This window comes from Nilaparvata lugens, chromosome 1 (genome assembly GCF_014356525.2).
Source record: "Nilaparvata lugens isolate BPH chromosome 1, ASM1435652v1, whole genome shotgun sequence".
NCBI classification, from domain to species: domain Eukaryota; kingdom Metazoa; phylum Arthropoda; class Insecta; order Hemiptera; family Delphacidae; genus Nilaparvata; species Nilaparvata lugens.
Window position 1 is genome coordinate 30,644,183 of NC_052504.1, and position 26,219 is coordinate 30,670,401.

General features: G+C 32.9%; 1 protein-coding gene across 1 annotated transcript; it reads right to left on the reverse strand.

Annotated features, from left to right (window-relative positions):
• Positions 1 to 1,938: 1,938 nt before the first annotated feature.
• On the reverse strand, positions 1,939 to 9,509 carry LOC111061301 (5'-3' exoribonuclease 2). The gene is made up of 3 exons (XM_039421572.1): positions 9,357 to 9,509; positions 4,220 to 4,408; positions 1,939 to 3,359 (listed from the first exon to the last, which is right to left on the reverse strand). Exons 1-3 carry the CDS (start codon positions 9,372 to 9,374, stop codon positions 3,126 to 3,128), a joined length of 441 nt encoding a protein of 146 aa, XP_039277506.1. The 5' UTR covers positions 9,375 to 9,509; the 3' UTR covers positions 1,939 to 3,125.
• Positions 9,510 to 26,219: the final 16,710 nt, after the last annotated feature.

Here is a 26,219-nt window from a genome sequence, read left to right on the forward strand (position 1 = left end):
AGAATTCGAGGAATAGTACAAAAAATATTCCTAGGAATTCAATCCTGATGGTTATTGTGTTCCAGTTGAACCTCTTTTTTGGGCCAATGATTTTAAATATTTGAACATTTAACTTATGATTTCAGACATTATTTGAATATTTATTCAAAGTGTATCAGCAATTAGTTGATGCCTGAACTTGTTTAGTATGAACTTGCACAGAAAAATGTGATTCATGGAAGTAACATTCAACTAAAAAATCAATTTGGAAAAAATACACTCCGTAATTCTTCACTTGATACCTTTCATCTCCTGCAGATTATGAGGAATTGACTTATCATATTGGTTGCTCTCTAATTACTCACAGCGTAATGTAGTAATAAACTCACAGCGACTCCACAAAATGATGGATAGGATCCTATCAGCCACGGATATGTATTCGAGTTATTAATGGCTTCTTGAACCATTTTATGCATGAAATCTATAAAATCTGGGGATATGGAATAAAATTATTATTATCATCTTATAATATGGAACACATATGAATAAGCTGGCTTTGAGCTCAAATCTTTCCACTCGAATTGATACACTTATAGAATAAGTTATCAGTATTATATTGGAGTTATCACCATGAATTCTCTAAGAATTTGAACTCTTGATTGAGTTTTTCCTTCATTTATCAGTACAAATTTTCCAATACTTGAGAAAAACGAAGCTCTCTCATAATTAAATGCACGCTTGTGCAAGCTTGTCTATAATTTCCTATCGAACCATGGACTCAGAGATGCTTCACTAGATTCAGTTTCACTTATACAGTTTCAGTTTAGCTCAGATAGAGGATCACGGTTTCTCCTTACAGTACCTAACCACATTTTTTAGAAATTATTGTTTTCCTAAGGTGCGTACAGAATTATGTGCCACGAACCCGCGCATTCTACTCTTCATCAAATGATGCTATGCTTATTATGTATCTTACTGTTCCTGTACAAATTCAGATAATAATAACTAGTAGTTCTGTGAACAGTAGACCTCGTGCTCAGTAAGTTACATTGACCTGTTGTTATGTTTTCTCAAAAATTAATAAATAATTTATCAATTTAGAATGTCTTGAAAAAATCCCAAATAAATATAGAGCTTCCTGTCCTTTCGTACCGTGACGTGTCGTTCCGGAATGTGAGTGTGAGCGCTGTTATCAGGTCTGGCTGCAGCTGTCTACAACGTTGATGGAAAGATACATTTTCAAGATGTTCGATGTTTTTGAACGGGTAGTATTATAGTCCACTAGACAGCTGATTTATGATGAATAATTCTAAAGTCTGATTTTTATGGTAATATTGGCGTTTAAAGGAGACTTCTTTTCCTTTTGTATTATCCTTAAAATTTTCAAAAAACCGTATGAATACGTCGACGTGAAATTCAAAAAGGAACATATCTGTTAAATTTCATGAGAAGCTATTGCTGCGTTTCGCTGTAAATGCGGAACAAAAATATAAACTTATAGACATGAAGAGAAATTCAAAACCGTCGACTTGAATCTTAGACCTGACTTCGTTAGGTCAATAAGCTCAGCATCAGCTGATGAAAAGTAAAATGCGCATGTTCGTGGCGCACCTCTGAACTGTGTCCGTCTGGAGTACCTCTAAACTGTTCAATACTCACAAAAACCAATTTTCTTAAAATTTATTTTAAATTTGGTTTGGTGAACATAAAAAGCACAAGATCTAGATAATGTATGATTAAATTAAACTTCAATTGGGCATTGAACTTTTCAATAAATAGTTAAAGTACTCAGCGTGATCACTATGAGAAATTTCATGTTGTGATATTTTGCGAAAATGTGTTCTGGCCCATTATTGGAATTCCAGATCCTGTGAAGAAAATGTTGACCCGAATAAAACGTTTACATTTACTTGTCACCTCCGAGTTCACAGACAAAGCAAGGGATAAAATAAGAAACAGTTTGTGTATAAATTATTTTTGTAATTAACATCAAAGTATATAATCAATAATAATCCACAGTTCTTTTTCAAGTTTTGAGCATTTGGAGATTGAGTAAATTATTCTGGAATGACCCAAAAACTATCATTGAATAAGCACCATTTAACGGTATTTCTTACAAGTAAATAGATACATTGATTGACAAACTAATAATTCCAGAAAATAGATTACTGTAAACTCATATGTGAGAATGGAAATTTCCAAATATATAGCTTTACTTTCCACATTTAAGGTCATAATAGATTCTCATTTCATAGAGAACGGAACACATAGTTGTATCATCATAAACTATTTATTGTGTACTGTCCAGGGCGATCAGTGAAATATTACACCTATGCATAAGAGTAATTATTTTGATTATAACATTACATAGACTATATTTACAAGAGCATACAAAGTAGCATATAACTTGCTGGTGAGCTGTAAGTTATATTTTCAATGGTTCTTGAGAGGCTGGAGTTGAAGTAGGTTATTGAAGAAATCAATAGGGAGTGAATTGGAAATAATTATCATATTAAACGCTTATCACAGGAGATTCAGTGCAAGGGAATATGTAATAAAATATATAAGCAAGAGTTGAAACATATATTATAAAACATAGAGAAAGAGAGAGAGAAAGAGTGATGTGGAAGGAGCGGGTACTTTCCAAGTGTTGCAAAAAGAGTAGCAATTTCAAGAATGACTTTATCAAAGAATCTAGATTCCTTCTTGTATGAATAACATCGAGTGGACAGAGGATATTGATTGTTTTAATATAAATAAGAAGAATATAATTCTATAGAATTATAGAATAGCTATAAAGACTGAAAGGGAGAATAGCTTAAGTAGAAAAGTGTTCCATAGGAATGGAATGAGCTCAAACAAGAATTCATAGAGAATCAAGAGTTATAAGGAGATGAACATAGAAGTTCAGATAACCATAAGAAGATAGAAGTGGGGCGATGGAGTACGAAAAAGTAGTTCACTGATTGGAAGGGACGCTGTAAAAGCAAGTAATTAACTAAAGGTACAAAAATGACATGAAGTCGTGCTAATGAGGATCTAAAATCGAACGTTAACGAAGGACTTAGCTAACTTAGTTAACACTCAGCTAATGACTTAGTTTCACATACATGTCCAGTGAGCAAGATAGCGTAGACATTATGCTATCACTTCTTTTTGTATGTAACTGAGTAGGATCCAGTGATGTAATCGATATTCTTGATTGCCTGGTGGGCCTGTGGAGGTGCGTTGTAGTAGTTGGGCTGCGGTGCTGGTGGGTTGTAGTAGTTCTGTTGTGGAGCGGGTGCGGGGGCGGGTGCCTTGTAATAGTTGGCCTGTGGTGCAGGCCTGTAAGCTGGCTGCGGAGCTGGAGCAGAGTACCTGCAAAAATGCGGAAATTGCTATTGAACTTGATCCTAGTTTTCTGTATGAGTATAAACATGCTGAAAATGGAGATATTAATTGTTCTTTCTTCTGAGAAATAAACATCCACTTCTTGATGTCTGCAAAAACCTAAGCTCAATCATAATAGGTGGACATTCAACCGAAAAATCTTTTCGTCTTGAATGATTTATTCTAGGAATTCCATGATACCCTTCAAACACCTAATATCTCCTAAATTAGATAGTATCAATAATACTTTTCTTTCTTGTATCATTTGTACAAATGGTTGAAGAATAAGCATCTTATACTTCGGTTGAAGCAATATCATTATATTCGATAAACGAAATGTGAAAATGCGTGGAAAACGTAGATTCAATAGCATATTAGATACACGCATATTCTCGAAGTATCTAGATTTGTACAAGTCATTCTATTGATAGTTTATTACAATTGTAATCAGAATGAATAGTGGAATGAAGTATAGTACTCCTCGATAAAATCATTTGGATTGAGAATAATAGTTGTGGTTTGGAAATCAAGATGATTCCTTATTCCTAGTGGATTGCTAAATGAAAAAAAAATCGTACACTGAATGTCATTTTGTGCTTCACTTCATAATTGAAAAGTTTTGAGACTGAATGTTTATCCGATTGGTATAAGGTTCCATAGAAATCTTCGATAAATGTGGAACACTCCGATGAATGTTCACGAAATCAATCCAGTTTGGTTGATATACTGTATTTACACTTCATGTCATTGAATATTACTGCGAAATTTCATACAGGAAAAGAGAGGAGGATGAAAGAAATTAGAAATGCATTCTCCCGATAGTTGTTGCAACTAGATATCAAGGAAACTGGATTTATGAATTGAAGAAATATCCAGTGCTAACCTCTCCTGATGGGTGTTTGGTTTCAATCTTGAAGCTTCCGTCGGCAGCCTCGTATCCATAGCTGTAGGATCCATCCTCGTTGTGCCGGTTGATCTGCTTCAGGATTGGAACGGGAGTGGTCTGTTGGTACTGGTTATATTGGGCCCACGCCACTCCAAGGCACAAGGCCAACATCTGCAAAATCGGCAAAAATGTTTCTTAATTTCTTTCTAAGAAATATATCACGTGACGTTCTAAAGTAGATCTGCAGATCTCATGATTATCAGATATCTGATATATCATGTATAAGTAATGCACAACCTCACGCTCTATTCATCAATTTCTGTAGCATACCAATTCTATTGGAATGTTTTCTTCTAACAAAACAAGACTCAAAAATTAATTAGCGGAAATGTATATCCTTAAACAAGGGAAACCTGGAACACTTGTCATGTTTCTTCCTAGATCTGGACAGCCTAACGAGGAGAAATGACTGGTAAAAGTACTAATTAAAGAACAATACGTAAGTCTGTCTTTGTTTATGTAATGATAAAGAACACCGACTTCACTTCTCCACTCACTCAATATGCTTCTTTCAATAGCTAGTCTGAAGAGATTGTATTGAATTCAATTTGATGGAATTCCATGTTTATTGCATCAATGAATTGTCTTTCTCAATATGTACTAAATATTTCCTATGTCCTATAATAGCTTTTGCTCACATGCCTGAATCTTCAACTAACTCTAATAATATTATAAGTCTCTTAATAAGCTGATTTCATTCGGAAAGAATGTAATAGTAATAATATAAGTCAATTTTTGAATGAGTTATGCATAATTGAAACAATAGAATATAATTCAAGAAATATTATAAAATCTGTGAAATTATTGCTTGTTTTTTCTTCTTTGAATATTCTATTTTGCTACTACATACCATGGATAAATTAAACAATAAAGACTTATTTCGCACTTCCTTAACTATACAGAGACACACTTACTCCATGCTAACACAGTAGACACACTGGGGTGTTGAACACCCCACCTTAGTTTTTCATATTTCTTTGAAAAATATAGAGAAAAAAAGTACTTAGCCCATACTTCATCATTTCTTAATCATTTTTGTTCCAAGTGCATACAGAAATCGAAAGTAAAGCACTGCTTGACAATATTTATACTAATTTTAGAAGTACATATGTTCCGCCTGAGTGTTGGAGCTCCTAATCTGGTTTGAAGTAATGGCTTGATCATTGCCAATGGCAACTTCATCAAAAACTCACGTCTCTTCATTTTATTGTTTTGACCCTAAAGTTGTAGAGAATATTAGCATTTATTCCAATCTGATCCATCATCCCATACCACATTCGTAGTGGTCAATACAAGTAAATCTTTGTAAAAAAGTATTTGATAAAAGAAACTCTGGGGTGTTAGACACCCCAAACGGAGAACAAGATGAGCTGGTGACCTTGTACAATGCTAATACTGATTGGAAGTGGTGGAGAGCAGTTGACAATGCTTCAAACCTAATTTAGACTAATTTAAGCCTAATAGGTTTAAACTAATTTAAACCTAATTTAAAAAATTCCCATCTGTTTGATATTGTCAACTGCAGAACAGAAAAAATCCCCGGGGTGTGAAACACCCCAGTGTGTCTCTTTAGGGTTAAAACTTCCATTAACTTGGACTAATGTTATCCATGATTATTCTTCTCATTCTCATCAATAATTTTCTGAATTATATTATTTTAAGGTGCGTACAGAGTTGAGTGCCACGAATATGGGCATTTAGATTTCCATGTTATCGAAAATGATGCTGATGTTAATCTTATTATATCTGTATTTGTACAGAAACAGTAAGATACAGATATTAGCATAGCGTAGATATTCCACAGCTGGTGGAAAGCGAAAATCGCGTTTTAGTGGTGTATAAGTCTGTCTACACCTTTAGAGAAACAATAATAGTATAGTATTGTATTATAAAAAGTATACTACAGGCCTATTATAAAAAAATTTCATTCATAGGCAAGTGAGCAGGCAACTTCTTGAAATGTGCATCAGACTCTCAATTCATTCAAACACAATACATTCATTTAAAATTGAATTTTATTAGTTGAGGGAAAAGTGTCAAGTATATCATATGAAAAATGAAAAACGACTATGAGTGAACCCTATGGAATTCGCAAGGTCAAGAGATCCGAGTTTAACTACTTCGGAGACTATGTTGGAGTCCATGCTGTTTTACTCTACTTTTTATTGAATGTGATTTATCTTTCTAAATTGAAGCTTACAAACGTCAAGGCCAATGTATGACCAAATGAACTGAAATTCGATTGCAGACAGATATTTTATTTGTTTAGCGAATAATAATAGTCTATCAGGACTGATATGTATTTGCATGGCAAGAGTAGGAGGGGTGACCGTCGGTCACAAGGAATGCGGAATGAAGCTGGGCGCATTGGAACGCCCCTGCATTAGTTAAAACACTTCTTGGAGGTCAAAACTTCGACAAGTTGCGCTCGAATGACCGTAACATAACAGGCCATATCCAGGTAGATAGATAGACATTTCTAGCCAACTTGATAGATGTCCACGTGCACGTGAGTGTGAGTGCGCGTGCGCAAAGACACAATCGAGAGCAGATCAAGTCACAGGTTTTGGACCGGTAAACAGATAATTACCACAATGGCCTTGGAACATGTACGTACTTGCATGAGTGTTTATTGCATACACACCAAGTGCAAATTGAAAAATTGCCCCTGCTTATTATTCCTTCCCGATCGATATTTTCCGCCTTTTAAGTAAGTTGTTCAGGCCAAAACCAGTGCTGGTCGAAGGGAGTTTCTGAGAATACTGCTGCGATTCAAACCAAAACAAAAGTTATGTAAGTGGAAAGGAATCTGGAGCATCGAACTAGCATAATCTGGTCCACTTGTTCTGCTAGCTCTTCAGGTTCTTCTGCACTAGATTTGCATCTGACTAATCTAGAAATCGAGAAGTGACAAGCAACTGTGTTTTCTGATGAAATCCAGTTTGAGCTTATAGATCATTCTCGACCAAAATTAATAATGAGAGAACAATGATTTGATTTTGATGATACTATCTATGTAACAGTGAAAAACATTTTTGAATTTATGAAGGAAGGCAAGAAACTAAGTTCGTGAAAGTGATTGATACTTGAAAAGTAATATTCTTTGTAAAATCAGCAAAAAAAAAAGTGGGAAAATGTAAGATTAACTTAAGTTTACCGGTTTAGAAGACTTCACTACACTACATCACATGGAGAGTACATGTCATGTACTCTCCATGGCAATGGATCTTGATTCTGATAAGAACAATCCCTTTCTTAAAGTCGTCCATGCTCAATTTTTTATTTGAGATTTATTTTTTCTGCCTGAGCTGCCTCTTTCACTAAGTCTTTAATTTCTGCCTGGCTTATCAGAGTATTTTCTTCCACATTCATCATAGTAAGAACATTCCTCACCTCATTGTGACTCAACCTCTACTTTCAATGATAATAGGAAAAGGTATGGTCAATGATTATACAACAAAATGTGCTATTACGCGTGGTGGCACCTACATTCATTATCATCAAGAGAGCCCGAATTGAACATAATTAATTATTCATTGCATGTACTTACTAATTTTACATTCAACTAATGATGTTGGTGATACTTTCAAGTTTTTTTTATCTAGAACTGATGTAATAGGTACTCCATTCCTTTTATATTGATTGTTATGACAGTAATGAAAGCTCATTGAAAATGATTGATGTCACGAAATATTGTAGACTTCCAATGTATTTACAAAAGTCAAATATTTCGAAATCGCTCGATAAATATTTCAAAATATTTTGAATCGCTCGATATGACAAGGAATTATTTGTAATTATATAGTTTTTTCTATTTTTTCAATGAGATAAATGACCAACTGAACGGTCACTGGAATTCCTTGTATTATCAGTGCATTATTCGATTTACTCCACTTGTTGTAAGTTCAAAATTGCGAGTCAAATAGTACAGAATAAATTATTGAACTGACTTTTTAATGATAAGCTGGAAGGCATTCCAATCGTTATTGTGGATGCATCCGTTGAAAAGCTTAAAACTATCTCTTATTCTAGAACTATCTCACAAATAAATCTACTCGAATATCTCGAGGAAACCCAACTTCAAAAAATATAACTGGGTTTTATTTGGTTCTCCAACCCTTAGAGTAGTAAGCAGAGCAGGAAGGATTTTCTTTGTGAAAATGAATTCTTTGTCCCAAATTCAACTGAATGTATGTTAATATCACATCAATTTACCGCTAAAATATTAAAAAAGTACCTGCTCAATCTTTTTAATATTTGCAACAATCAAAGGAATACAATAATATAAATATATTTTTGTAAATGAGCTTCTCGTTAATATAAATTATTATTGTGTGTCATCATTTTTATTGCAGGGAGATACATTTCATTCTTATAGAATGGGATCAATTGTTGTCATAAATTGTGTTCAATTATTTTTTGGAGAAAAGTTTGAATAAGCATCACTTGACAAATAGATTTTATCAATGAGATTTTTTTTTAATTTTTCATAAAATGATCAATGAAATATTTTTTCAATAAACTAAATTAATACAATGACGAGAGCATCAGTATATGACATGATTTTAAAAAGAATACAACATAAGAAATCATAATTATAAAATTGTGATTATTCATACATTCATATTATATTTGTTAGATGATTACCCGAATGTATATTATAATATGACTCATTGATTTAATATATGATGATATTCATCAATATCTGGTGTTGCTTTTTCAATTGCTCATATCTACGATTCAACTGCAAGCCCTATCTCATATCCTATGAACACTCTTCAAAAAAATTCAGTTAAATTAGTGAATGAATGAATGAATAATTGCTTTCATTTTAACATTGTTTCCTAGATAATATTATTCAAGAACATAATTTCAGTTATAACAAGCATTAAACCCTTAGTCAACGACCGTCAGGGTGACAGTTAAATTAGTGTAGTTGAGAGTATATTTTCCGTTACCACTTCAGATACATCAATTATTCCAATTTGACTCCTAGTAATGACATAATAATGAAAGGATAAGCTCATTTAAAAGAAATAACTAGAAAAAGTGTACTCACAAGTATGCGCGCTGCCATGATAGAGTGCAGGATCTCGGCTAGTAGTCGAGCTGTGAGTTGAGAAGCGTGCTGTGTGTTTCCTATTCGTAACGCTGGCCAGGTTTATATAGACTTCATGATAAGATGGCCGCTTGGCCGCCACACATAAGAACACCGCGACAGGTACGCGCCAATGGAATTTCACATCCACTTGCGATCCTGTTCTATCATTAATTGGATGAATTTGGTCTAATTGATCGTTCATCACCAAGAAACGAGAGCCTATTATGTAGTAGTAGATGTAGAACACATTTCAATAAGGAATTTTCATTTCTTATTTGAGCCTTTTTTCCTTGGTTTGGTCTACAATCACAGAGAAAATCATCATTGATCAGATAGATCTATACTGAATATTTTATATGGTTCAGTCATTTATTTGTGCTTGCTTGATTGATTTTGAGAGAACTATTCAATGAATTCATACTCATATCTCAAATGAAAGGTAACTTAATAATCTTGTAATGTCTTTCTCATTTGTTGTTTGTAGGATGCATAGCTTCTGCGATCATTCTATTGCAAGTTAAAAGTGATTGATCATAATATATCAACTTATTAAAAAAAATCACAAACGATATTGGTCACTGGCGATCAAAATGAGCTCAATCTGGTTCATAATTGTATAAGATTTAGTGCTATTCAAAACATAATTCAATATGACTGGCAATGGAGCAGAAGCAATAAGCGGAAGAGATATAAGGATTCTGTGTAGGAGGAACGATTGTGATTTGCGGATCTTATCAGGTATATAAGATCTATGAATGAGTTAGATCTATGATCTATTGGATCTATGACTCATGCAAGGCTAAAGCTTATTACTACAAAATTAACCCAATATAACCCAATCATCAAAATTTCAAATGAGAAGCTCCTAGAGAAAATTTATCAATCATATTGATAAGATTGGAGACCCGTAATTAAGAAAACAAGAAGGAAAATCAATGAATACATCCAAATTCATACTGATTTATTGAAAAGAATATTCAACATCTAAACTAAATACGTTGATACTATAATATGAATATGAATAGCTGGAACGATATGATCAAGATTACATGTATCTAAAAGCACAGCCGATTCACATAATCCTATACTATTAAACGAACAATTTATGTTCATATTTCTATATGTTTATATGTTTATATTTTATATGTTTATATGTTTATATGTTTATATTTTATATGTTTATATGTTTATATGTTTATATGTTTATATGTTTATATGTTATATGTTTTATATGGTTATATGTTTATATGTTTTATGTTTATATGTTTATATGTTTTATATGGTTATATGTTTATATGTTTGTATGTTGTATGTTTGTATGTTTATATGTTATATGTTTATATGTTATATGTTTATATGTTTATAGTTTATATGTTTATATGTTATATGTTTATATGTTATATGTTTATATGTTTATATGTTATATGTTATATGTTTATATGTTTATATGTTTTTTATATGTTTATATGTTTATATGTTTATATGTTTATATGTTATATGTTTATATGTTATATTTTATATGTTTATATGTTTATATGTTTTATGTTTATATGTTTATATGTTTATATGTTTATATGTTTATATGTTTATATGTTTATATGTTTTATGTTTATATGTTTATATGTTTATATGTTTAATGTTTATATGTTTATATGTTTATATGTTTATATGTTATATGTTTATATGTTTATATGTTATATGTTTATATGTTTATATGTTTATATGTTTATATGTTTATATGTTTATATGTTATATGTTTATATGTTTATATGTTTATATGTTTATATGTTTATATGTTATATGTTATATGTTTATATGTTTATATGTTTATATGTTTATATGTTTATATGTTTATATGTTTATATATGTTTATATGTTTATATGTTTATATGTTATATGTTTATATGTTTATATGTTTATATGTTTATATGTTTATATGTTTATATGTTTATATGTTTATTGTTTATATGTTTATATGTTTATATGTTTATATGTTTATATGTTATATGTTTATATGTTTATATGTTTATATGTTTGTATGTTTATATGTTTATATGTTTATATGTTAAACAGCTGGAAATTTTGTCATCTGTCGATACCGTAATGGGAGTGAGTGAATGAGTGCATGTGTGGGATCATTCAGCTGATTTCTCGAGAAGAAAAATTCAGCAAGAAAAACTTATTTTCGTTTATTTATCTTTTTTTAGAAAACAATTTTACTTCAGAAAGTCAAAAAAAGTAACTAGATGATGTTAGTGTAGAATAATACGATATCGGGTCACCGAGCTTCGCTCGTTATTCATTTATTGATAAACAGAACACAATTCTTCAAAATGGTTGGGGAAGGACTAACATGCACAGCCCAAAGCTGTTTCTTCCCCGAATTTTGATTTATACACTATAAATGGTCTAAAAAGTAGGTTATGTTTAATAAACTTGAATTCATGTCCAATTCTTAGTCAGAATATTCAAGAAAATATAAGTTCTAATTTAGATTGTTTACAAACCAAATTGAATAACAAAATAACATTCACCAACAACACTCACTAATCACTTAAAACTGTAAAATAATGATTAACTTATTTAATATTATGATATACTGTAATTTAGAGTGATAAACCATGTCATGTCAACAAATCAGATTATTTTGTAGTCTATTAAAATCTCTAGATAATATTTCTCGCAAGATACGGTAAGCTGATTGAATGATTACACAGCTGATCTCCCACACAGGCACACACATCTTCTGTTATCGAAAGACGACGAAATTATCATCTGTTCTTCCAAGGATGAATTAGCCTTTCAATGTCATTCAGCGAGTTTTCTCAGGGATGCGACCTAGTGCAATCAAATTTTTATCATAAACTTACTATGTTCCAAATTTCGTGAAAATCGTTAGAGCCGTTTTCGAGATCCGTCGGACATAAATAACCAAATATAATAATATATACGAATGTACGGAAATTGCTCGCTTAATATAATAGGATAGTACAATAACAAATATTGTAGCATACTTAGTATATCATTCCAAATCGAATTCATAGTATATCTATTTGTAATTGATGATGTGTTTGTTTTTTGAAGTGTGAATAAGTTGTTATTTTGATGAGTGATTTAGATACTAGTGACCTAGATCTAGTGACCTAGATTTTGATTTGGACTGTAGTATAAATTTGAAAAGGAACAGTTTTGGGCAATAGCCTGTTGTGCCTCCTCATATAACTGTAAAAATAATTGTACGACTGAGAAAATGAATAAATGAATATAAACTATAAATTCAATCTTTCATTACAAATTTTCTATGTTTTTACCCTCCAGAGCAAAGCTCGGTCCCTCAATATTAATAATACAGCCTAATTATTTCAAGTAACATTCTCCAACATATATAGAGATATAAAATTTATGATGTTATTTATTATTCATTTAATGATGTTATAGAAAGGGAAATAAAATGTGAGGAAGCGTGTGGATGCATACCACAACTATGAGGCCGCAGCCGCAGATGTGAATAATATTGAAAGGACTGTTCCTTTCTCCAGGCAAACATAGATGAATGTGAACGACGAATATATTGTATCAACAGCGGAAAACCTGCCATTCTTCTTCACAATTAATTTCCCCACAATAAATGCATTCTCTATTAATAAAATAAGTTTTAAGGCCTTGTTTGCATTAGTCTTTTTTTAATTTGAATTGGAAAAACGATATAATATAATGATATGATACAATGGTTCTCAACCTTCCCCTTCCAAGTACCATAATGTTAGAAGAAACATTTTATTTTGTGTGCCTCCTTGTGATATGATAGTGATGGTGTGGGGGAGGTTTGAATGGTTCACTGTGATGGGGCATCTTTTATTCTCTAATTCATTAATTTATTGCATTTATTGTACAAACAACTATAATTAATATAATTATGACCATGTAGGAAAAATTAGGCAGAACCTGTTTCAAAATTTCTTCAAAATGTTCATAGAAAGTTGATGTTGTCCAAAATATGATTAGGTTATAAAATCATACATCACTGCTTCGCCACTTAATTTTTGGTCTTTGAATAGTTATTTGAGAATTTTGAAGGTCAATTTTCATAATATTGTATTAAGCTATTAATAATTTTGACGGTATATTTGAAAATTAATTTGAAACACTTCATAAAAAAACCTACAGCTTCACTGGCATCTGGAGGGTGGGTATCAAGAGCAAGTTCATCAGTACGACTACCATAGCTGCTGGATGAACAATAAATGGGACCAAATCCAAGAAATTAAGGTTCTTATAAAGATCGCTCGTACTTTAATTCAATTCAATTCATTGAATAGTGTCACATACCATAAAATAATAAACAACTTATATTTTATCACAGAGTATTATGAAATAATACAATAAACCACCAAGAAATTATGTTGTATAGAATTCCTCAACACTGTAAAGGGATTTTTCTGTTAGGAAATCTTTTAGTCTATTTTTAAATTCAACATAGTTTTCCTCTTCTTGAATTTCGGGGGGCAAAATGCATTGAACTTGAATTTTAGTACAGCATTCTGCATAACGAAACCAATTCTGAGCAATTGTAACGTCAACCTGAAGCTGGGAATTCGATTGACACTTTGTATTCTCAGTTGTGATGTGGACCCTATTATTTGGAGAAATGGACATTAGGATAGTAACCAAGCGGCTGTGTTATTAGGTTACTGTCGTGTTGTTGGTGGTTGGTGGTTACTGTTAATATACTGTTGTTACAGTTGCTGTGAGGTTTAACAGGTTGAAGGCATGCAATATGCGGGCCTATAGGAGGATTTTCAGAATTTCGTCGAATGAATAAGTAAGAAACACCGAGATATTTGACAGGCTGGGTAGAAAACCCGAAATTCTACACCACATCAAAACTCGCAAGCTACAACACTTTTCCCACCTACTTTCGAATGAGAAGTATAGAATGCTTCAGCTTGTGATTCAGGGTAAAATCGAAGGAATAAGACAAGTAGGCCAAAGAAAAACATTTCGACTTGAAAACCTATGCTAAGAGTATGGGAATATATCAGACGATATCTCCAGAGAAGCCGTCACCAAGGTGCAGATATAGCTATGATGATTGCTGATCCTTGATAGAAGAATATAATGCATCGTGAAGAAGAGCATCTCGATTATAGGTTACTGTGGGAAACAATGCTCTTTGAGTCTTCAGCATGGTATACCAGATATTTCCAATCATAGTTCATACACACAATATTAATCAATAATCGAAAATTCAATTCTGAGAGATTGGTCAATAAAGAAATTTTGCATATTTATTAATTCAAATGCATTCTTTATGAGAGATTCTTCATGTAAGATTCAATCCTCTTCAAACTAATCAAATCGAATCACAGAGACCAATTTTTCTCAATTATTCATGTCACTGTGGCGTGTGGCGGAAAATTAATATTATCAGATATTGGATAAATATATTATATGATCATAAAATATCATTGATTGATTCTCATTTCAATCAATCAAATCCATCCACCAGAATAAATCTTACTTGTGAGTATTTAGGAAAATGATGCTCATCATCCTTTTAAAATAAACATTATATTTGTTAATGTATTTTTCCATTATGCTACAGTATTATACCACTACCTCCGTAAACAGTTTACGGAGGTAGTGATTATACCCGTGTGCGGCAGCAAAACTTCCTTTTTCAGTGAACGCCATCCAGTCAGCTGATGTTGGAGTAGAGTAAATTTTGGTCTTGTTAGAGAGGTCTGACCATCAGTTTTCTTCCCGACATGTTCAGTCGCCATCATGCATTGGAACAGTGTGCATTCTCCGTTGAGACTTATTTTTCAAGCAGATGCTCTGAGATCACAACCCATCGCGCATTTCGAGATCACTTAAATTTAGCCCCTTGGGCTCTGTCCCGGACCGGAAATCAGTTGTTACTACGTTCAGACAAAGTGCAAGTGCGACAAGACGAAGAACTGGAGCCCACGGCCCATTAGGTCACCTGATAACATTGATGCAGTGATAGATTCAATGTTGCGATCACCACAGCGTGTCTGCTCTTGGACTTTCCGATCATTCTGTGAGACGAATTTTCCATGATAATCTTCATTTCCACCCATACAAGATGGCAACTGTGCAGGAAGTTTCTGTACGTGACTTCAATAATTGAGGGAACACATTCCAGGACGCCTCAACTCAATTATAAGCGCGTGGCCAGCCCGATCTCCTGATTTGAACCCTTTTTTTTTGGTTTGAGGTTTTTGAAATTCCTTGTTCATGTGAACCGTCCAAGGACCTTACAAGATTTGAAAACCAATATCAGGGAAGAAATTGCTAACATAACGCCTGCATTGCTTGCTGGCAAGCAGTGTAATGCTACATTGACTCCTGCTAGCAGGAGTCATGACAAACGCCAAAAATCGGTTTACTTAGTGTAAGGAGAATGTGGGACGTCACCAACCTGATTTGATATTCGAAACTAATTGAAACAAAACTCTATAAATGTGTCTACATTGCAAAAAATAAATACAACTTTTCTGATCCATACAAGGAATTTCATTTACTTAAGAAAAGAAGTTTCGATGCCGCACTGTGTATTTTCCTTCTTCATTCCGTTTTTTCCAAGCATAGTATGTATGCTTTACAATTTCAGCTCCTATTCAGAAGCTATCATAATCATCGTTGCATCTTTGATTCTCATCTTGTGATAATATTACTGGCAACTGAGATGTTGAAGCCCTCACTTTCTTCTTTCATTAAAAAAATTAGGAATGTTCTGCCGAATTGTTGATAATTTATCTAGACAAAGTAATAAACAGAGTTTCTCCGAAAAGCTACACCATTTGAACATTCAAATCAAGTGTAAATATTTTCACCAATAGTTTGACGTGCTACCAATTTTATCCAATAGGTTTGATAGTTTTTCACCTATGACCCAAGGAAAGTCATTGGTTCCAATTATACTAACATCTTTATAATTCATGAATGGATTTAATGTCTATGAATACGAAATCCGGTTGAGAGCAAATCAAATTATAATTTTCATAAAACCTGGGCAATTCACAACTAAAAAATTACTGAACAGAACCATTTGATACTTAAACAGAAAGTTCTCACAAGCTAAAATACTTATCTCTTCATATTGAATTCATTTATTTGGCTACAGGCTTCCAAAATTACACAAAACATTCAACACAAATTGAGAACATAATAAAATTATTCAGATCTCAATTAAAACATTTTGAACTTCACTTATAAAGAAAAATTTCAAGAGGACTCAAACAATTCTACCCTAGCCAGCAGCCATCTTATCTTGAGAGAAACGCCTGAAGCTTTTGGGTGAATGCCTAAACACATCATCAACTGCCAAACTCACTAATAAGGGATACAAGTTTACAAATCATATTTATTATTCTCAATAAAACTTTATTTTAAAACTGTTTTGAATTTATTTATCCTTTATGTTGTTTAGAATTATTTGTTACCTCAGAAATAGAACCTTATTATTACTGTAGGTTATTCAACACTAGTGTATCTGATAAATTCCCGGTAAGATGTTAAGTCTGCATATCGATTACACTGATATTTACTATCAAGTTTTATTAATATTTTGAATATCGAATTGAGGATTCGATTTTTATTTAGAAAAAATGTAATATTACAAGTTTAATAAGTTCAATGATGGAAGATCAATTGAGTTGAAAGCTGAAATTCTGGGCTGAGTGAATGAGATATATATGTTAATTGAATGCTACACATTTTTTAGAACTCCTTAAAAGTGGATAGTGAAACTTTTGAACATGAACAGCTCGAGAAGTGTTTTTCAAATGTGTTAAAATGACACATTATTAATATCCTATTAATATAATCGAAAAATGTAGTTGTCAAATGAAGGTGAACTACAGCCTACTTTTATTAGTATAATACATTATCATTTAAAAAGCAATGTCTGTAAACTTGTAAACATTCTTAAAAGAACCAAAAGTATTGAAAGTATTCTTACGTGGTCTTTGGCTGCAAAAACCAAATCTTCAGTTCGTTTACCTACAGTTCATAAGCAGGTAAAGCAATGTGATTTGTTTTTATTCCTTCATTCAGAGCCACAAATCATAAAATACAGTATAATAGGGAGAGGACAACAAGCTGAGACAAAACTGTCTCTCTTCCAAAATTTGAAAGGAGTTATCAAAACAATAAGGTATTTTCTGAAATTATGAGTCACTCAATTTTCACTCCAAAACATCATGTGATGATATTATTTTGGTATTGGAGAAACTCTATTGAATTTCCATCAATTTCTTTCTTTTGTCGATAGATCATGGAGTTAGATGACAGATGGTGATATCTGGATTGAATTCTTTATGTCCCAGGTTGGTAGTTGGATGTTCGCTGTGATTTCCTAGAGCTGCAAGTTTTATGAGTCTGTTCAGGCAGCCTTTTCATTTATAAGACGTACCTGTGGAGCTCATAACTTTGTAGTGGATCTTAAGACTCTTCAATTAGATTACTCGAGATAATCAACTCTCATTCCGCTACTTCAACATTCTTATCCTAGCGGTCGAGCAATATCCTATTGACGAGGTAACTACAGTACTTTATCTATATTACCATCTACTCCACCGTTCCAATACAAGCAGGAGAATAATCGACTATTAATTTGCAGTATTTTGCTGGTGTTGGTTTCAGTTATGGCAGCCTTGACATCGACCGAAAGGTCTATTGGAATGCAGTCCAGCTAATCGAATGCAGCAATAACAGAATATCGCTTTATTGATATTCTTTCCATGATATTATCGGCTTGCGAGTGCTTTGTTGGTTGCAATAATTTCGCAAAATGTAAATATGATCCAGAATATCAATTATTTTAGAATAACATGCTACGAGCTCTGAATAAACCAATGTTTATTTCCTAAATCGATTATTGTGCTTTAAAATGGATGTACAAATGAAAAGTTTAGTAGGTAATCTATTAATTATATGAGAAATAAATAATTGAACAAGCATGGCGAGTTCTTACTGATGACAAGAGGCTTCAGTCATTATCCTTTTGTGAGTTTGTTTGTTTGATGATCACCTTCGATTGCTTTCATCAATCATATTCTAATTTTCATATATTTTTGAAGACATATTCTTTGAACCATTATCAATACAGATCGAGTTCGTTGGCCAACGGATTCACTCATCCTTTTATCCCTTTTGAGGATATAACAAGCTGAACATTGTTAGTGAATGAGAAAAATAATTAGTACTGTCATAAGATATTATCATGCATTACAGAATAATGACAAATCAGATGAATTTTCTTGCGGAATGATGAATGCAATGAATAGCTCAATGCAACTCGAACTATCGCTCTTGACTTTCCACTGCTTTCAATAGAACAGCTAACAGAATATCAGGGCATTTTGAGCGAGTTCTCTAGCCGAGGGGGCTCAATAGTTATTAACACTCATTCTCTTTTGCTATCGGATATGGGAGGACTCGGATTATAGGTGAATCTGTGTTAAGGAACACATGATATTTTGTCTCTACTTTCTGCAAAAGTGTGAATACCCGATGATTACTATTCAATAAGACATGAAGCCAGATGGAATTCTACAGGATTCAGCTCTCACTACTCACTTTTGTCCAAAACTGTGCACTATAAGTCCCGATAACAAATTATCGGTTTCGTCTTGTGTAAAACTATTTTCATCCAATGAACGTATTTCCATCGAACTTTTGATAATTCCGGGCTCGTTCATATTCGATACAATCCATTATATCATAATATAATATCAAGAATAGGGAATTTCAAGGTTGTGCTCACAAAAATAGTTTCTTTAAACCGCTACACTTCAGTCAGAAAGACTTGGAAAAAATAGCAGGTTATTGTGTTGAGGTAAAGGGAGTGGTATGCATTCCGGTTCAGCAAGTAATAGTTGCACTGATTGTTATTTGCACTGATAATTCCTAGCTTAGCAGCTGTTGACCTTGATTGAGAAAGTGACTAAAACTGCAATGTGACAAGTTAAATGAATTAATAATGGTCTTAGAGCATGCAATTGGTTCCTGAGGAACTAAAAACAGTAGACAGATAACTGTTTTTAATAACTGTACTTGGGAAAAATCGCTAAGTCTCGCAAAACAAATATTACAGTATTACAATATTACAATATTACAGTACCGATTATATAAAAAAAACAATTAAAGATTTATAGTTCAATCATGCTCTTCTAAAGCATTCAGAAGTCATTATTCAGGAAGATAATTATATTACCATATAGCTCACTTTGGTGAGAGAGTACCAATATTCGATGAGGGATGCCATATTGAAAATTAAGACTCGTTGGCAGGATTTACAAGCCTAGGGTGTCCATCCCCACCCCAAATAAAAGCTCAATGACTCCCCTCCCAATTTTGAAAGCCTTTCTGTCCTTGATGAATCAAAAAAGTTCGTCTGTCGTCATTTTTAATACGACTCTAATAATTGAGAGTGGCTTGTGAATAGAGAGTAGTAACTAATAATTAAAAAGAAATAGAGGGTAGCACATTAAAACCAGCATATCACGCTGCAGCTCTTGATGTGTTGTGTGATTTGGATAGAACGATGAAGATTATTTGTTGAAAACTGTTAATTTATACGTCAATCCCCGTCACAGAATTTATGGAAGCTATTCAGATTGGAATACAATTGAGAAGTTCTCAAATAGATCGAAGAAAATATGCTCGTAGATTAGTTAAAAGAAGCCATGATGGAGAAAATTGAAAAATAACATGCAGAGAGCGTTATTCTTTTAAAACCTTGAACTGTTAACCAGCTGAAATAAGCTTACCATTGAGAATGGTCTGAGAGAAGGTAATTCGAAATTATTTGAAACGGGATATTATAGATTGATAGATTCTTGGGGAAGATGGAAGAGAACCAGATTGAATTAATCCACGAGAATAATCCACTGCACGTCGATCAAAAATTTCATTCAGGTGGAACAAATATTATGATTGATGAGTGCAGTGATGCTCTTCGATGATTGGTACAATTGAATTTGAGACGTCCTTGTCAAGAGATTTGGATCCAGACAAAGCTTTGGCATGTATGCTCGAGTCTTTTTAATATAAGTATGTTCGATCACCATCATCATCATCCCAGGAAACGCCTTGGCCCTGCCAAGAGCAAGGCCTTGTTGTCGAGTGACCTCAACAAAGTTTCCATCTTTCCTGATACGGCGACCAGGCCCTCCTCCAGGCTATGCATCAAACTGGTCCACAATATGTATGGTATGTGTGTATTCGAGCTTACTTATTGTTTGGCACAATCCTCATGCGTGTGTTATTCATCTTGTCAAACGAGACTCGTCCTTTTAAGGCATGAGAATATGATTTCTGTAATAAAACAAGTAATGTTTCTTCGATTAAACTGAAGATCTGGTTCACATTATAATTCATATTGAATCTTGCAGGTGATTTCCTCAAGATTGTGATGATAGTGAAGATGATGAAAAGATGTTTGGTATAATTGACAAGATATAGGTTCAAAATTGCACGCTGTGCACTAATTGGTACAGACTTGCACTCTTTCCTGATTGCCCATGATGAATCCTTCAATTCAAAAATTGATTAGTCTTATTATTATTACTATATTTAATTATGGAGAAATAGAAAATTATCAAAATACCTCTCCCTTAGAATGATTATATTTATTATTAAATAATTATGAGTTATAATTTTTTCCAGGAATAAATTATTTCTATCCACTGGCCAAGAAAAAATAGCGGTTGAACCTGGACTCTACAGCTGAGCATCCTAAAATTCTAGCGAGGGCTACAGAAATTTCATAGTTTGCAGTTGCTGAAGATGAATAAATAGAGATCATCATCATCTTCCGTGCAAGGATTGGGCTATTGCCTGTTTCGAATAATATAGCTTAATATATTTATTGAATTTTGAGTCTATAAATTGAGATTTTATAAATAACATATTAAAATACATGAAGTATTTTTTGCCATTCCTCACGTGGCCTTCGAATTGAATTTCTGCCTTCTGGTTTATGTAATACTTGTCGGAGAAACCCTTCTGCAGACACTCTTTTTAAATATTCCTTCCTCCATTGTATCTGGTATTCTGTGATTTCTCGATCAAATAGTGTATTCCTAGCTCTAGTCGGATATCTTCATTCTTTAAATATGATTTCTCCGATGGTTCTGCGGAGGAAACGCACCTCTGCTGCTTGCACTCTTCTCGCAAGTGGTTTCGATGTTACCCACGACCATGACTCATTTCCGCAGAAGAGTACAGGAGCAGATATTCTATGAAATTACAGACAGAAAATAAAGGTTCAATAGAAAATAGTTGACCGAGCGAAGTGAGGTCTGAGATTTAAGTCGACGGTTTGGCATTTCTCTTAATGTTTGAATGTTTAAATGTTTATATGTCTATATGTTGCGCATTTACGGCGAAACGCGGTAGTAGATTTTCATGAAATTTCACAGGTATGTTCCTTTTTTAATTGCGTGTCGACGTTTATACAAGGTTTTTGGAAATTTTGCATTTCAAGGATAATATAAAAGGAAAAAGGAGCCTCCTTCATACGCCAATTTATTAGAGTAAAAATCAGACTATAGAATTATTCATCATAAATCAGCTGACAAGTGATTACACAGATGTGTGGAGAAGTCAGTCTATTGCTGTATTTCCAAAAGGTCTATAGTTTCAATCAGGTACTTGTGGATGAGAATACTGCGTGAGGTCTACAGTTCACAGAACTACTAGTCATTCTGATATCATGATTCTGTAGAAAATACAGAGATCAGGGAAATCTCTATATTATTATACAGTACATGCATAAGATTTGCAAATTAATATTAATGTTGATTGATAATCAATGCAAACTTATTAGAACGTGTTATTTCACGTAATATATTAAACAGTTTGCAGTTGTTGAGGATGGAGAAACTCTCACATTTTTTAACGTAAGTTATTGTTTCTTGATAGAGTTATCACTTCAGTAGAATATATTCTCTGTTTAAGTTCCACAATCTACAAAAATGTTGCATCCTACTTGCTCATTATATTCCATACTGACTGGTTCAAACATTATAACGAATGTAGATCATGTTATTATTATTGTTGTTAGGGTTAATTTGTTGAGTAACGTGGCAGACAATAATAATAATAATAATAATAATAATAATAATAATAATTTCTCTGGATGTTGGACGACACATCCAGAGGAGTTTATTCATAAATTCATACATTACATATTTTTTTCATATATTTTCAATAATATAACAATATTCAGTGTTTACAAAAATGATACCTCACTATATAATATATGTGTCGAGGTTATCATCAAATTAATACTAATTTATGCTACAACAGATAATACAAAAATTCCAAAAATCTAAAACTATATCTATTACCCTAAGCATCACCTAGTACAAAGATACTAAACCGAGGTACTATTTTCTACATATAAATTACCTTATTTAAAAAGAATACTGCTTAAATCTAAATCCTACTTACTATTAGTTCCTCACTACTTTGTATCCCAATACTGAATAACCAATGTCTAATTTTTCTTTTGAACCTATTGAAATTTTCCTCTCCTTTGATTTCTAATGGTATTCTATTAGATATTTTAGGCCCTAAATATCCTAGTGATCTTTGCCCAAACGCTGTATTCATTCTTGGTACTTCTTGATTGTAACGTTCTCTTATTCTAGTATTATGGCTATGATTTATGATATGGTTCCTATTTTGATGTTTTTTCATATACCCTAATAACAACAATATATACAATTGCCTAACGCTGAGTACTCTATTTTCTATAAATAATTCTACAGTTGAAAACTGGATTTCCCTGTTTCCCATTATTTTCAAAATGCGTTTTTGAGTTTTAAATAATGGATCTATAAAACTGAAGTTAGCTGCACCCCAAACTAACAGACCGTACCTTAAAAGAGATTCAACTAATGTTAAGTATACAGTTTTTAACATTTCTTTGTCTATGATACGCCTTAATTGATAGAATTGTATATAAGCTTCCTTATTTTGGCAGTTGTATATGTTATGTGTTTGTTCCATTTCAATGAATCATCTACTATTATTCCTAAATACTTTATATTGTCAGAGCGTTCTATTAGTGGGCAATTACAATTATTGTTACAATTTCTATCACAATTATGGAGCTTCATTGTTGTCATGTGTGGTTTTGTGCTATTTGTTAAAGAAAAAGCTAAAAATTTTGTTTTTTCTGAATTCAATGACAATAAGTTATTTCTTAACCAACTAGTGATTTTTGTGAGTTCTATCTCTGCTGTTTGGAACACTTCTTCCCAGTTTTTTCCTTGAAAAAGGAGTGCTGTATCGTCAGCAAAGGCTATAACTCTACCTTGAATTTGAATGGAGCACAACTCATTTGCAAAGATCGAATACAAAATTGGTCCTAAAACTGTTCCTTGAGGTATTCCAAACTTCATGGAACCCTCTGCACTCATATGGTTCTCAACCTTTGTTTTTTGCTGTCGATTGCTGAGGTAGGATCTGAACCATTCAAGTGGCACTCCTCTTATACCTATTGCCTCAAGCTTTTTTATTAATAAGTCATGGGAAACAGAGTCGAAGGCCTTTGCTAAATCTAAAAATACTGCTAGACATTTATTCTTTTCCTCTAAATTGCTAGTTACAAATTTTGATAATTCTAGTACAGCTAATTCTGTACTTATACCTTTGCGGAAGCCAAATTGGTTAGGAGAAAGAATATTATTAATTTCTAAAAAGCTTATTAATCTTGATTTAACTAGTTTTTCTAAAATTTTTGATACATTGCTAATCAGTGAAATAGGTCTATAATTACTAATAATTAGTTTATCGCCTGCTTTATGTATAGGTCTGACACAGATTTGCTTCATTGCTCTTGGAAAAGTACCATATAACAAGCTCAGATTAAAAATATGAGTTAAAGGCTTAGAAATTAAATCTTTTATTCCTTTCAAGGTCCTGTTATCTAATCCATCTAGGCCTGGTGCACTATTGATGTGTAAAGAATCAATTGTGTTTATTATTTCCTTTTCATCTATGGGGAAAAGAAACATATTACTCTGTACATGCAATTCTGGTACATTATCTGCTATAATTTCGTTAATATTTTTATTCAGACTCTCAGATATTTTGTTAGCCATACTCTCTCCAATATTAACAAAGAAATTATTTACATGACTCAATAGTTCTCTAGGATTATCTTTCAGTGTGACTATGTCACCATTAATTTTCAAAGCATTCAGTTGTATATCCTTTTTCTGATCTGAATCTGTAGCATCCTTGATTATTTTCCATGTCTTCTTACATCATTGTTTGCTTCATTTAGTTGCATCTTGAAATAATTTTCTTTTGTAGTTTGGATGAGTGACGTCAGTGTATTTCTGTATCTTCGGTAGTAGTTAGCGAGTTCTCCGTTCTCTGGGTCCAGTTTCCTTCTTCTATTTAGAGAATCCCTTGTTCTTATAGCTGAGATAAGTCCTCGTGTTATCCATGGTTTTATGCTCTTGATCCTCTTCTTTTGTCTGTAATGATGTGTATTGCTCTCCATATGTTTTTGTAGAATTTCTAGGAACTTTTCGTAAGCTCGAGTCTTTTTAATATAAGTATGTTCGATCACCATCATCATCATCCCAGGAAACGCCTTGGCCCTGCCAAGAGCAAGGCCTTGTTGTCGAGTGACCTCAACAAAGTTTCCATCTTTCCTGATACGGCGACCAGGCCCTCCTCCAGGCTATGCATCAAACTGGTCCACAATATGTATGGTATGTGTGTATTCGAGCTTACTTATTGTTTGGCACAATCCTCATGCGTGTGTTATTCATCTTGTCAAACGAGACTCGTCCTTTTAAGGCATGAGAATATGATTTCTGTAATAAAACAAGTAATGTTTCTTCGATTAAACTGAAGATCTGGTTCACATTATAATTCATATTGAATCTTGCAGGTGATTTCCTCAAGATTGTGATGATAGTGAAGATGATGAAAAGATGTTTGGTATAATTGACATGACAAGATATAGGTTCAAAATTGCACGCTGTGCACTAATTGGTACAGACTTGCACTCTTTCCTGATTGCCCATGATGAATCCTTCAATTCAAAATTGATTAGTCTTATTATTATTACTATATTCAATTATGGAGAAATAGAAATTATCAAAATACCTCGCCCTTAGAATAATTATATTTATTATTAAATAATTATGAGTTATAATTTTTTCCAGGAATAAATTATTTCTATCCACTGGCCAAGAAAAAATAGCGGTTGAACCTGGACTCTACAGCTGAGCATCCTAAAATTCTAGCGAGGGCTACAGAAATTTCATAGTTTGCAGTTGCTGAAGATGAATAAATAGAGATCATCATCATCTTCCGTGCAAGGATTGGGCTATTGCCTGTTTCGAATAATATAGCTTAATATATTTATTGAATTTTGAGTCTATAAATTGAGATTTTATAAATAACATATTAAAATACATGAGGTATTTTTTGCCATTCCTCACGTGGCCTTCGAATTGAATTTCTGCCTTCTGGTTTATGTAATACTTGTCGGAGAAACCCTTCTGCAGACACTCTTTTTAAATATTCCTTCCTCCATTGTATCTGGTATTCTGTGATTTCTCGATCAAATAGTGTATTCCTAGCTCTAGTCGGATATCTTCATTCTTTAAATATGATTTCTCCGATGGTTCTGCGGAGGAAACGCACCTCTGCTGCTTGCACTCTTCTCGCAAGTGGTTTCGATGTTACCCACGACCATGACTCATTTCCGCAGAAGAGTACAGGAGCAGATATTCTATGAAATTACAGACAGAAAATAAA

What these genes read in the sequence shown, in the direction of transcription:
- LOC111061301 (XM_039421572.1), bottom strand. An exon ending in GAGAGGTTAGCACTGGATAT is followed by an intron (nt 3,360 to 4,219) that starts TTCTTCAATTCA and finishes CAAGTTCAATAG; the next exon opens with CAATTTCCGCATTTTTGCAG.